The sequence below is a fragment of the Grus americana genome, chromosome 1, assembly GCF_028858705.1.
Source record: "Grus americana isolate bGruAme1 chromosome 1, bGruAme1.mat, whole genome shotgun sequence".
NCBI classification, from domain to species: domain Eukaryota; kingdom Metazoa; phylum Chordata; class Aves; order Gruiformes; family Gruidae; genus Grus; species Grus americana.
The window spans coordinates 159,178,025-159,192,782 of NC_072852.1; the positions used below are offsets into that span (position 1 = coordinate 159,178,025).

Below are 14,758 nucleotides of genomic sequence, written 5' to 3' on the forward strand. Positions count from 1 at the left end.
TTCTAAGTGAGCAGGCTTCATTAACCTGCCCAAATATGCTAAAAAAGTTGGTAAAACATTACTGAATCACTGATTTTTATTTTTATTTTTATTGAATACCAGGAGAATGCCATAAGACTGAAACAGTTGTGTGTGACAACTGCAGTTAAAGAAACCTAACATAAATGTGAAGCAAAATACCAATTGTCTATTATATTTTCATAACAGGTTGCTCAGTATTGTCCAAGTCTAAAAAAGGTAGACTGTGGCTCCAGTTTGAGGAACACAACAGGCAGGCAGTTCAGCAAATCCTTCAAGTGAAATACTGCAGTGAAAAGGGCTCATGCCCTCCTCATATGCATAAAACAGGAGAGAAGTAAGTAGGAACAGAAATGAGTAGGAACATTTAGAGTATTGATGAGATGGACATTAAAGTCCTGCAATTCACAATGATATCCATGTTTGAAGAAATTCTGAAAAACTTGGAAAAGTCCCAAGAAGTTCCAAAGAAAGAAGAAAGTGCAGAGAAAATGTCTTGTTGAAAGAACTTTAGAGATCTGTATCTGCTTAGCCTATTGAAAAAAAAAGAAAAAAAAAACCCAACAAAAAATAAACCTAAGTGTTTCATCAGGATCTGAATTACCTTCTTTGAAGGTACTAGAATGAGGATTCTCAAACTACCAGAGAAAGACAAAACAAGAACCAAAGAGAAAAGCTGATACTGACAAATTCATTTGAGAAATGAAACAGCATTTCAAACAAGGATGATGACTATTGGAACAAACTTTCTAGTGATGTTGGCATAGACTGCGCATGTCTTAGAGCCTTCAGAGCATGACCTTCTCAGAGACAGGCTCCAGTTGCACACAGTACACAGACTTCAACATACAGGAAGCCTGGGTATAGTGTAATGCCTATTCATGGCTTAATATACAAGGTTCAACATATAAGCCCCTTTTGGCTTTGCAAATTAATATCTATTAATCAACTTAAATGTCGATGCATTAGAAATTCATTTACTGCTCATTTCAACAGAAAGATTCAATTAAAATGCTTTTGACAAAACTAAATCCTATCTTACACTATCTGAAAAGCTAAACAAACCACGTTCTCTGTGCATCTATATAAAGTCTCAACTTTTCATACACCTGCACAAATGTCTGGGTGACCAGAACAGAAATCTGTAGTGCATTTAAAAGAAAAATTAGGAAAGTAAAATCAGCTAAGTAAAAACAAATTAATTTAATACAGAATATACCATGCACATTAATACCTGTACTGGCTACATTAGTCACTCCCATATCTAATTCAATACCTAGTGATACTTTTGAATTTATCTGTTGCTGCCTTTGAATGTGCCTCAGAGCTAGGATAAAGCACTTAAGTGCAAGGATATAGACATTGAGTCATTAACTCTCTACTTAGTGTTGTCAAAATAAAACCCTAAATCACACTAGCTTTATGCCACAGAGACTCTGACTTTTCTACTACCTAATACAGTAATTTTCACTTTTTTAGCACCAGTTTTACCTAGTAAGCATGTGTTTTTCCCCAGGAGAATCAATTGCATTTATCAATACCAAACATCATAATAAAATTTTTCTATTAAATAGTATAAAAATGCCTAGTGAATTCTGTAACAATTATATGTCAAATGAACATGGTCCCTGCTCTGAAGACTTTTCAACAGAAAAGATGAAAAACCTGTTGGGTAGGAAATAAACTATTATTTTACGATAAGAGGAACCACAGATAAATTACAGGTTCAATTCAGATGCCTAGTGCCATTTGACGTACCCTAAGATATCAAGGACATCCTCATGATGGTGGCAGCTATGCAGGCTTCCCTGTGTCCTTTTGGAGCCAAGCTGGGGTCAGGCTGGGTAAGCCTTGGGCATCAGAAATCATACAAAGGCGCCTAAGTTTAGACAACTGAAGATTTTGAAATTATGTCCCATGTAGTCTGAGAAGCCAGGTTGAATCAGAAGTTGAATTAATTTAGGGATTTTCAGACCAGTCAGTGCCAAAAGCTGTGTTCAGCTGGGAGATAGGCTGGTATTATTTTTCTCTCCTAATTTGCATTTTAGGTATATTATAGAGTTCCATAAATGTCCTATATAGTTCTGTTTCTGTGAAGCAATATTAGTGCAAGAAATGAGGAAACTGCATGACAGCAACTGCACCACAATATTAATACTTAGCTTTGCTTAATGAAGCATATCTTTAATCATAACTCTCTCATTTTTATAGTTATGGTCTTATTGGACCTCATAAGAACATGCTGTCTGAAAATATCATGTTTCTGCTTCACTGAACAGATGACCAAAAAAAGTCATTCATGATTTCTGCAGTATATACCTAGAACTTTCATAAAAAGAGAATTCACAGTTTCTGTTATATATCTTTATCATATAATAATGGATAGTTATAGTCCAAAAAAAAAAGAAAAAAGGCAGTACTTCCTCTGAATCTAATTACTTAGCCTAGCTGGATAGTAATGAAAATTTTATATTCAAAGGAGCATGGCAATTAGGGGCAAGTTATACCAGCCTTTTGAGAGGGAGCATTTCCATCGTACATCCCGATGATGACTATGCCATCCTAGAATGCTTCACTAATTGTAAGAATGTGATGTGGAAGCTTCCGTGTCTGTTGTAAAAGTTTAAAACATCCGAAAGTTGGGAATTGTAGCCTTAAGTATATGTACGCCTTATAAAACACAGCTTTTCCCTTCTTCTCTGTCAATACATAGACTTACACTGGAAATCTTAAGACTGGTGTGAATGACGTATGAATGGAAACGTGTAGGTAAGCACCAGAAGAAACACGAGAATGAGGTTAAAAACATGACCTGTATTGATATCCAACACCACATTCATAGCAGTAAAACTGAGTAATGTATTATTTTATCAAAACCAGAATGTCTGCACTCACGTAAAACAATAGTATGATGACTTTCATGATGACTTGTCAGTAGAAAACCATGTGCTCAACAACAAACGATGTCAACACAGAAACAGCACATAATTTGTGTTATTCCTTTTCTTGTGAGCCCAAGAAGAACAGCATTGCCCTAAGAATGTCAGAAACAAGGAACCACAGGCAACAGGCACCAGACTTGCCTAAAACTTACAGAGATGCAAATAAGCAAAATTGTGAGTCAAAAAGATCATCCTAACTGTTGAGTCCTAAATGATATAGAAGACATGTCTAAAAACCAGTTTGTCATCATCAGTCAGGATGAAACAAAAAGATCTACTGAGAACTTGATAGACAGTATCTCTTGTCCATGTTAGGGCCTTGCTATTAGTTATCTGTTATGAGTTTCAACCTTTGCTAGTAGCCCTAGTGAAGAACTTGTGTGGAGCTTCAACCAATTTTTTACTATTTTTATTGGGTTTAGTTTTATTGTAGTGTTTTTAAGCAGCATAATCCTGCACCAACCAGTAGCATGCAGAGGACCCAAAAGGGGCTTTGGTTTTATTCCTTCAATGGTTGCTACTTTGCTGTGACAAGAACTCACAGCTAGGCCAATAATGGTCCAGAGAACAAATCAAAATGAATGGAGTTAAGAGCATTATCGAATAAATTTCAAATTGATCTTTACTGTTGTCCTGAATTCTTGTTGCCTGCCTGCCCTCAGTTCTGAAAGAGAACAGAACATAATGGACAACAGTCAACCCAGTGAGGTGAGGCAGCCAACAATGACATCAATTGAAAAACATGACTGGGCACAGTAGGGGAATAAATAACACTTGAAAGCTCAGGACACATTTGCAGCTAGAAGCACAGCCATAACCTCAGAGGACGGAGAGAAGTATCTCTCACCAGGATACAAGATAAGTAAATACCAAGCCTGGTGTACATCAGTGACATAGCTGTGCCAAGAACAAACTTGTGCCGGCAAACCTGTGATTCTCCGGTCATGTGTGTGCACCAAAAAACCCTTAACTTGCACATGAAAGACTCAAAGAACCCAGTAAAGCAAAAAAAACCCCATGATGCTAAATATTGCTGTGGATCAAACCGCAATACACCTGGGCAAATCTTACATCACTGAAAAAAATTAACTGTAGGGAATGGGCCTTGAGGTAGAACATACCAATCTCAAAAAGGCTGCAGGAGACACCTGCTCCAGCCATGGCATAGTAAGTCTCTGTGCAGACCACAGACAATGGAAGGGGAAGGTGAAGGAAGGACCTGGCAAGCAGGTTGAGGGAGGTGATTCTCCCCCTCTACTCCACTCTCATGAGACACAACCTAGAGTGCTGCATCCAGTTCTGCAGTCCCCAGTACAATAAAGACATGGACCTGTTGGAGCAGACCCAGAGAAGGGCCACAAAAATGGTCAGAGAGCTGGAACACCTCTCCTGTGAAGGAAGGCTGAGAGAGTTGGGGTTGTTCAGCCTGGAGAACAGAAGGCTCAAGGAAGGCCTTATTGCTATCTTTCAATACTTAAACGGGGCTTACAAGAAAGATGGAGAAAGACTTTTTTCCAAGGCCTGTCCTGATAGGACAAGGGGCAATAATTTTAAACTGAAAGAGGGTAGTTCAGATTGGACATTAGGGAGAAATTCTTTACTTTGAGGGTGATGAGGCACTGGAACAGGTTGCCCAGAGAAGTTGCGGAGGCCCCATCATTGACAGTGTTCAAGGTCTGGTTGGATGTGGCTTTCAGCAACTTGATCTAGTGAAAGATGTCCCTGCCCATGGCAGGGGGGTTGCACTAGAGGTCCCTTCCAACCCAAACCATTCTCTGATTCTATGAATCCATTTCTAATAGCAGAGTGCTGTGGAATCTATGTCAAGTCCTCCTGCAACCTCTGTCTTTGTGGAGACGTAATGTCTCTATTCCTGGTACTGCATTGATGGACAGCTGAATTTTTAAGTGAATGACTCACTACAATCATGCAGAAACATGGTAATAGGGTCTCACTCAGTTGTACCCTAATTTATCATATCTTTCGCCTCATGTCTTTCTCCCATTGCATGGACAGCTGGTCTGGAAAGCAAGCTATTAATCAATCTCTGCTGGTCAGAGGAGGCCAGTAACAATACTTATTCAAATCATTTCGGTTGTCATTCAGATTTCTCGTTTCAGCATGCATTTAATCTGAAAACACTGGTCTTCCTTCCTTGAGCTTTACAGGCACTCAGTGCTCACTGTCAGACCCTGCACATTCACAGAAACCGGCTTACAATTCTCCGAAGCCAAAGTTACTAGCAAGGGCTTATATCCTGACAGTGATTGCCTAGGTAGCAACAGTGGTAGAAAAAACAGTAATGAAAAGAGGAGAAGGAAAGAGGAGGGAATACACAGTTCAGCAAGAGGTGTCAAGAGGTTCAGACTGAGATGGAAGCACAGACAAACCCAAAAGGAAGAGAGAGGTGTATGGCACTACCGCAAAATTAATGAGAGAAGGTCTGTGAATGATAAGTAGCAAAAGGGGAAAGAAAAATAGGTTAAAATTGGTAGAATCTCCTAGAAAGGGAGATATGAGAAATACTGTGTATCAAAGGAAACATTCAAAATGTTATCAGTATAGAAAGTGATAGCCAAGCAAAACATCTGACAATTACTAAAGAGTAGGGCTGAAGTTATCAGTAACATCAGAGGCTATTGTGGATCTCAAAAGGATAACAATGACAGAAATTCCTACTTTTAGCCAGAAACTGTGGGAAGAGCCATTTCAGTGAAAATGTTGGTAGAAGCCACAGTGAAAGATGAAGTCACAGAAAATGCAAAAGGGCTAAATGGTTCATATTGTTGAAGATGAGGGAAGGTGAGGGGAATTCACTTGCTAAATGGTGAGTGAACAGAAAGCTGCAATTGATAGGGACTCTCTGAAGATAAACATTCCTGTACTTAATGCTTACATCTAAATAGGTGCTGCCTTAAGTTACTGGGCTGTGGGGTGGCCTCCTGAGGCAGGTGAATCAGAAGCACAGATGGACACTGGATGGTCAGAGAAAATAAGGTTTCAGGATCTGCCAGCAGTAAAAAAAAAAAAAAAAAAAAAAAGGAAGGAAAGAGAAGGAGAGAGAGAGGAAATGAGGAAAGGAGCCACTCCAGAGTGCCAGCAGCCAAGACAAGGAAAAGTGGTGTATGGAAGAGAACTGCATGATTAGTAAGGCATATATGTTTGATAATTTGAATCTCAGCACACTTTACATGGAAGAACCAGACAAGTGCAAAGAAACACTTGTATCATATGAGAACAGAAACAGAGGGAGAGGAAACCAGCTTTTGGCTGTAAAAGAACCAAAGCAGATGGAATCATGCAATAATAATAATATGGGAACATGCTTCAAGGAGTAAATTACAACCAAATCTAGAATAATCTAAAAATATCTCAAATTATATTTAGAAATATAATAGAACAAGAAATAAAATATCAATCATATGAAAAAATAATCTGCCAATTATTTACCACTGGAATCCCAACAGATCTACTACAGAAATCCAACAATTTTTAGAGGACGTTGCTAGTAGTGACATGACTTCTAATTGGGAAGACTAAAACTCCAGAGACCAGTTTCATCTCACCAAGTTCAGACAGCTGTGAGTGAGCAAAGATGCTCTACTATCCGTTGAGGCACTTCAGAGGTCAGCTCAGATCCTGGTGGATTTAATCATCACCTTATGCCATGCTTCATCCTCTACTTTACTTACACGAAAGCCCAGAACAACAGGATTCCTGATTTGGTGCTTGTTCTATGATTTCGGGGAAAGAATTAGGAATAAGCTTAGCTCCCTGTAACAGCAAAAATCACAGGGTAGGCCTTCTGGAGTCCTGTCAACAGATGCTGTGCAGTGCAATTTCAAACAGGGCACAGTCACTTGAATTGCGTTTTCCCATATAATTCCTTTCAACTGCAGAGAATCATTAGTAACTACACTATCAGCTTAAGTTGAGCTTGAGACTACAACTGATTCGTAAGTTCATGAGCTGGCTTTCCTTTCTATTTGTTGTTTCAAAATTAGGAAAATAAGCTTAAAGCATATGGGTTTTAAATTAATTAATTAATTAATTTCTGCCATTTTCTTTAGACAAAGCTATTTAGACTAAAGGAGAGAATTTATTCAGGTAATATTGTGACCTAGACTGTCTCCTGCACAGTAAAAAGTTGGACAGTGGCTCAAGTATTGAGGTGACTATTCTTTTAAGTTTGAGGTGCTCAAGCCAGCAAAAAAAAAAAAATTAAAATAATCACTCTAACCTTCCCAATAAGAAAGAATGGAATTTTTGCCTATAATTTCCAAAATGTGCTCTATAATTAGCAGTATTAACATTGAAGCATTGTCATCAAATAATGTAAAATATGAATGACATAAATGGAAGAGATATTTTTAACCATGGAAGATCATGAATTTTGGTTCTCAACTACTTAATTTATAACAAATATGACCCAGCCTGTCAGTGCTTTTATCTGCTTTTATGTCCTTTATACAAAATTAAATTTCAAATTATTCTTTTTCTACACATTCATATTATTGAATTTTATAAGCTGTTGTTATGGCTGGTTAGACATTCAAACTAGAATTTTCCATATATGCCTACATTCTGCATGGCAGAGACCTTGACGAAATATTCCCTGTAGTTGGAATTTTTTATGTACACAGGATTATGAAGCAATATGGTTTTTTTCTTACATAGCAATAAGGAATATAATAAAATGTGTCATTGTTCATACCAACTACTTTGTTAATATTACGAATCAGTCATTTTAAAAATAAAGCCAATAAAATCTAGAAAAAGAGTATTTAGGACAAATATCACTCACCTGTTTTTAAAATACCATATGGTATGTATGCATTTACGTATCTAAAACTAACTTGAAATACTGCTTAAGACCAACATACATTGCTGAAAAATCAAAAAGTGAAGTTTTCACTGTCAACATTGAAATGAACCATCTGCATGTACAATTACTAAGATAATGTATCTCAAGCATTTTATGTCCTCTCATAATATAGTTTTAGTACTTTTTTAGAAAACAGACATATCCCTGTTAGTGAATATTAAATATTCAAAAGCATTGCTGGTCATTACTACCTTTAGGTAAAATAAAACATTCTCAGTAAAACATCAACCGTAGTAAACACAAAGTAAAATTACCTAATTTTTCAGGTTTTCCTTTTAAGTGTTTGTATTCTTCTCTAATGAACACTGATGGATTCTGGGATATGCTACAGCACTTACATTTATGCTATTAGGTGTCTTTAATCTACTTGTTTGTGTTTCTGAAGTTTTAAAATAAATATTTACTAACATATTCAGTATTTATAGAGCTCGTTTCTTACAAAAATCTATATTCTATTATAATTAAACAATAATGTCAATAGTCTATAGTGACATTATGTTATAAAATTGGGTGGGAACAGAAAGTTATAAACTGTCAAGATTAATGTTATTTTACATTATATCACATTATAACACGTTATGTCATATTAAGTGAATGCATACCCCCACACACATCGCCGTCCACATTTTCACACTGTCGATCATCACATTCACAGTTTTTGCCATGAACTCTGTTGTCTCCAGGAGGAAAACAAGTGCATTGGCCACATTCGCATCTCCCTGTAAGAATAAACAATTGGCAGAGTCATAATTTCAGTGAAGTAAAATAAATGAAATAAGAACCCAAACTTAGTCTACACCCTACCCTCCAAAGACAAACAAGAAGTCACTCTGTATTAAAGTATGCACATAAACACTATTAAAAAAAACCCCAAACTATCCCTCCTCCATGGCAACCAGAAGCAAAGTATATCACTGTTATTTCTTGGTGGAAACAGCAACAATAAGCAATCATTGGCATTGTGTGTTTTTCATATCTCAACTTTGCATAACAGAGCTATGGCACATGTTCAGCTGCATAATTAACCTCCATAATTGATCTAAAATATTTAGCACATACCTCAGAAACTCCAAAATGAATGTGATTAGAATTAAATAGTCTATGCACACGGCTATCTAAGATGCTCTCTATTCATGCAGAAAAATAACTTTTCAAATACTCTGTCAGGCATTTGGAAAGCAAAAACCCCTTTAATTTTTCTTGTCTAGACCTGAGGAGATAGAAATCGAAAGTACAACCTCTGTCAGAGTCTTCCCTTCCATCAACCTGTTCACACAAGAACTCTTCAGAGCTTAAAAGAGGAATAGACTCATCCAAACTCCCACAGATCTTCCACTCCAAAACCCTCAGAGCAGTGAGTATTAAATGGTCAGATGTGAAAAACAGTAAGATCAAGGACAGTCTTTGCTGCACATATTCAGGATAACATTGGTTTTGTTATTTCCTAACTTCTAAGAGTTTGCCTCCTTATTTTTAAATTGTTTTAATGCAATGCTACTGTGAGAATGCTCTAAATATTACACAAACTGTGGATCAAAGTAATACAGTTGATGGGCTTGGGAAAAGATATTTTGTGTAAAAAAGGGCCACCAGAGACATGGATTAGGATGCAGAAAAGCCTGTTCCTCTCCATCTAATTTAATCACAGCATCAGTGGGACTCAACCTGGGCCTGGACACTGCTCTACTGACTGCAGAACCCAGATTTACAGTAGAAGTAACTATAGTTACTACTACCAATGCTGAAATATTTTGCTGAATAGGAAAGGACTGTTAAGGAGAACCTTAGTGGGGCTTTTCTAACTGTAGGTTTTGTGACAATAAAAACCTTTTAGGTCAACATACTGCCAGATCATTCTTAATCTATTCTTTTTTTTCAACTTCTAACCTAAATTTGTTACATTTGTTTTTCAGAAAAACCCCAGTCTAATTAAGTTGGAGTGTGTGTCTGGGGGGGGGGGAGTATGTGTCTTATTGCTTATGGAATAAATTCCCAGTTCATTTTATAGCTCATTTTATAGCTGCCATATTCTTCATGTTCCCAAGTATCAATGTACATTGCACTTTCAAGCTGACATTCTGTGAGACAGGATTCAATCTAGAAGGACATTTTATGATCAAGAATCTTAAAAAAAAGACATGCTGATAGAGAGGATTAACAGAAAATTCTTCATGATACCCTTATAATATACATAGTTTTAAAACTATGCTGCATTGGCAATTATATGAGGACATTTGTTCCAGAAAGAAACTTATTGTAGGAAGTGCATCCACCACATCACGAAATACAGTTGTATTTGGTAATCATGTCAACATTTAAGATATGATTGTCTGCAGAATGATTGATGTTATTTACCTGCATTTTTTAAGCTATAATTATTTGCCAAGGACAGCTACATTAGAAACTGGGGGGAAAAAATCATTCCTTAGTACTTAAATATACACACACTTTTAATGACTCCAACTTGTCACTATTTAGGGCTCTCACAGTCTCTTTCTATGCATCCACCTTAGACAACCTGGCTACTTTTACAAAAATATCACATCACTGTGTCCCAAAGCACCAGTCAGTCACCCACCTGTAGGCAGATAGGTAACCGGTGAACAGGACCTATCTGTTGTGAAGACTCTATAAACTAAACAAAAGAACCATCTTCAACAGTGGTATCCTGGCTAGATAATGCTATAATAAGGAGGATGCCTGAAGGACAATAAAATCAGTTTAAGCAAGTTGCTCTGAAGAGAGGAGTCAGCAGAGATGGAAAATCCTCCAGAGGGACGAGCAAAGGAAGGTTCTGTAATGAGGCTCCTGCATGTTCTGTAATTAGGCACTACCTTCTGTAATGCTTAATTTAATAAGTCAGAATGACCCTAGAGCCCAGTGGCTAGGCACTTGCACTGGAATGGGAACAGGTTCCTCTCAGTCCCTGCTGCAATTAGTATTTATTCATTTCAGTTAATGTCCAACAGTTTCACCAGCAAAAAACCTGAGGAATATCCCATCCCCAGGCAGATAAAGCATTTTTGTCATGTAAGAGATACAAGCTCAGGCTGTCTTCTCAAAATCAAGCACAAAGGAGGTTTAGGCCCTACTTTCTCAATCTTCTCATCTTAGCTAATGAATAAAACACCAACACGTATATTCAAAAAGCTCAAACTCCTTGTCGGTATCTATGCCTTGTATTTTATTTTGGCTGGCTCCCACCTAAGTTCAGGGTATGATTTAGATCATCTGACTGCCAACCTCAGCAGAACTGAAGGTGTCTTGAAAATGGACAGAAACCTGAGTCAGTAAGTGCTCTGGAAAAGGACTTCTCTGAATTATTTCTTTACTTTTAAATTTTCAAAGATACAGCTACAATAGTTTAGTACACTTGCTGAAATTGATACTCAAATTATTAGTTCATCATTTTCTTTTACAAATGTGACAAAATCAGCACTAGGAACATGAGAAGTGAATTTAGTGGTGGCACTAAATAATTGCAACTTTGTTCTGGCTTAAAAAATATATTTTACCTCCAAAAGTACTGAGATTTTGGTTAGATTATGTAAGGTGGGCCCGCTCTGTGGAGATTATCATAGAATCATTTAGGTTGGAAAAGACCTTTATGATCATGAAGTCCAATCGTTAGCCTAGGACTGCCAGGTTCACCAGAGATTTAACAGAGAATTAAACAGAGAATTAAAGTCCTATCGCTTCTGAACAGCTAACTACACAGGATGTAGCAAATGTAAACTTCAAAGGCTCAGTTTATCACCATACAGATAAACACAAAAATTAATAACATTCTGTAACAATAAATTTCAGGTTGCGTCCCTGGGAAAACCAGGATAAGATTTTCATGGTAAGTTTGCTTCAGCCGTACTACTGCTTTGTCAGATGTATCTGCTACTGAAATAACAGAAGCCACACCTTATTCTGTGACCTTCTCCTCTTAGTTATTGTGATAAAATACTTACCATGCAAATTCAATCATTCAAAAGTAATTTGAAGCTCACATTATACTGAAAAGGGATCAGCACTTTACTAAACATACTCTTTCTTTGTCTAGAATAATAGGTTTACCATAGCAACCTGATTATAGAGGGAAAGCTACTGCCAAACATATCCTAAATTCTCTTTAAATTCCAGGGCATACAGAAACAATTAAACACAGAAGGACTATAATATTCTGCACCTTCTCAATTGTCTGTGCAAGAGCTACACTTTATGAGTAAAAAGAAACAAGTTCACCTCAGATATTTTATATCAAGTGGCTTCCTCTCCTCGCTAAACAGGGACAGTAAATTTCATCGTCTGATGACTTCAGATGAAGGAAGCTTTATGATGGAGGTTGTATTAGCTATTAGCATGGAAAAGCTTAACCTACTTATTGCAATGCAAGATTCCAAAAATAGAATAATTATACAAGACATTTATTTGTCTGCAGTCTTAATATTTCCCCGCACTCTTCCCTCACATTGATGTCAATAGGAATATTAACTTATTACAGTTAATTGTTATTACTTGAAGACTGAAAAAAGACCAGCTTAGGGTGGGGTTTTTGTTTTTAAAGGGAATTAAAGTGCCACATCTCATTAAAACACATAAGTTTGTTAGATAACTGACTTTAGAATTCTAAAAATCTGTGCCTTTAGCACTTAGCTTTTGATTTTATTCACCATTTACTATAGCATTTTTTCATTCCTTTTCTCCAACATTTATGAAAGCATAACTAAAGTAAACAGTGCCTAGACTTATATTAAACCTGCTCCCATGCAAATTGCTGTGACCATTAGCAGCATGCATTCAAACCAATTTCCAGCTCCCTATATAGACTGACTGAAAGTCTCTTTTATGCAGGTAATTTTCATTTTAAAACACTGTGCTAGAAGTATATAATTTACGTAATAAAACATTTTTGCCCTGTTATTGCTGGCAAAAATATCAGGAAGAAACAGCAATAGCTTTCACTGTAAAAATAAACACTGAATATAATAAGATATACTTCATTGTCTTTTCCTCTCTATAACTCTACAACATAAAGGATCTTTCTGAGCATGGTGCTGAATTTTTATCTTCTAAATGAAAACAAATAAGTAAGTAATATTTTTTTTAATGTGTAAGGAATACAGCACAAAATTGCACTGAGATTGTGGTAAAAGCAAACCAGGTTCATCTGTACCTCAGAAAGACAGTGCTTCAGACTAGTCATGAATAGAAAGGAATGTGCCTTTAGGAAGGACTTTTCTGCCCCACAACTGTCCCAGGCTTAACATCTGAAAGCATTACCTAGCGGAAATTGGCAATTTCTTTGTTATCAAGCAATCTTAGGCAACCTGAGCACATTCAGTAAAGCTTCTGTGTCTTTCTGCCAGCAGAACCCACTTCATGCTGGATGTGAACAGATGACCTAAAATAATGTTCCAAAATGGCAAAACAGAGAAGGCAGATGGGAATATTAGTACAGAAGATCACAAAGTTTCAGGGGGCACAGGGGGTGGGGGAAAGCAGATGTGACTTAAGGAAGTAATAGATAGGATGTAGCAGCTTCAGGTAAGGAAAAGGAAAATTCAGAGTGGTAGAAGGAAAGACTAGTAAAGGGAATAAACAGTACCACAAAATGGGCAAATAAAATGCAGCGCTTGCCAAAAATGGGGTGGACAATCTTATCATGCCTTTCTCAGTTCGAGGTGTTAAAAGCAGTGTAATCCAGCTGAGCTTGATCAATGTGAAGAAATTTATAGACTCAAATAGAAAACAACTACAGATTTCTCAGCTGGCACACATAGTTTATTCTGCATGTCCTATTCCCAAAACGGCCTGAAATTACTTCCCACACCTAGAATAGATTTTCTTAAGTAAAAAATATTTTTTCAAATAAAAATATTGTACTGACCAGACAAAATATAATTCTGTCTTATATCTGGAGGGAACCCTGGCTTTTAAAATGCTGGTAATTCTTGGACCTTGTTGATTGGATGATTTATGAAGTACCAGAAAAAGGTAACCTTTGGAATCATCTTTAATATGTGCAAAAGTATCCTTGGAACCTCTTTAAACACCTGAATATCTGGCTGATCTCACAGAAACTATGAAAATCCAGGGATTAGTTTCTTACAAGAATTTTGGGCAAGCGGGAGCAATGTTCTGTTTGTAATTTATGAACAACGCCATCTGCAACCTCTAGTTATCTTGGCAAAATATAAATTTTCTTCTTCTAAAAAAACTTTATGAACTTATATCAGTACAGTTCTGTTTGTCTCCAATGCTCCAACATGTCTGAAGATTTCTGACAAACCAGCTCCATAGGTTAGAATAATGCTGATGCCACTTCTTCACCAAAAGGAGTTCAACATCTACATGAAAAAATCAATTCTCCTGCTGGACTTGAACACTCCTTTCTGCACTGAACTGATATTTTACCATCTCAGAGACATGAAGAACTTCAGAGCCCTTAAATGTGGTTCTCCTCTGTACAGACTGCTCATCTGTAGCTGCAGAGTGAGGAAGGTGTACTGTGCTGCTCATCACAATGCACTGACCTTTATCACATGTACCAATGTTAGTTAGTTCCTCGTGAGCAGCACAGTGACAGGAGTTGAGGCGTGTATGAGATGCCATCAGTAGTGTCACGTCCTGGCTCTGCTGTGCTCTGTGCCTCATGAGTCTTTGCACGAAATATCGAGTGCACCCTCAGCAAGCAAGTTAGCCAATGACACCAAGTTGTGTGGTGTGGTCGACACACTGGAGGGAAGGGATGCCATCCAGAGGGACCTTGACAGGCTGGAGAGGTGGGCCCGCGTGAACCGCATGAAGTTCAACAAAACCAAGTACAAGGTCCTGCACGTGGGTCAGCGCAATCCCAAGCACAACTACAGGCTGGGCGAGGAATGGATTGAAAGCAGCCCTGAAGAGAAGGACTTGGAGGTAT

General features: G+C 37.4%; 1 protein-coding gene across 2 annotated transcripts in view; it reads right to left on the reverse strand.

Moving 5' to 3' along the window:
• The window catches only part of ITGBL1 (integrin subunit beta like 1), a 157,903-nt gene that overhangs the window by 18,738 nt on the left and 124,407 nt on the right, over positions 1-14,758 (reverse strand). For both annotated transcript variants that reach the window (XM_054808144.1, XM_054808134.1), the window contains one exon: positions 8,448-8,564. In XM_054808144.1, the coding sequence (XP_054664119.1) occupies positions 8,448-8,564 (117 nt within the window). The remainder of the gene's footprint in view (positions 1-8,447; positions 8,565-14,758) is intronic.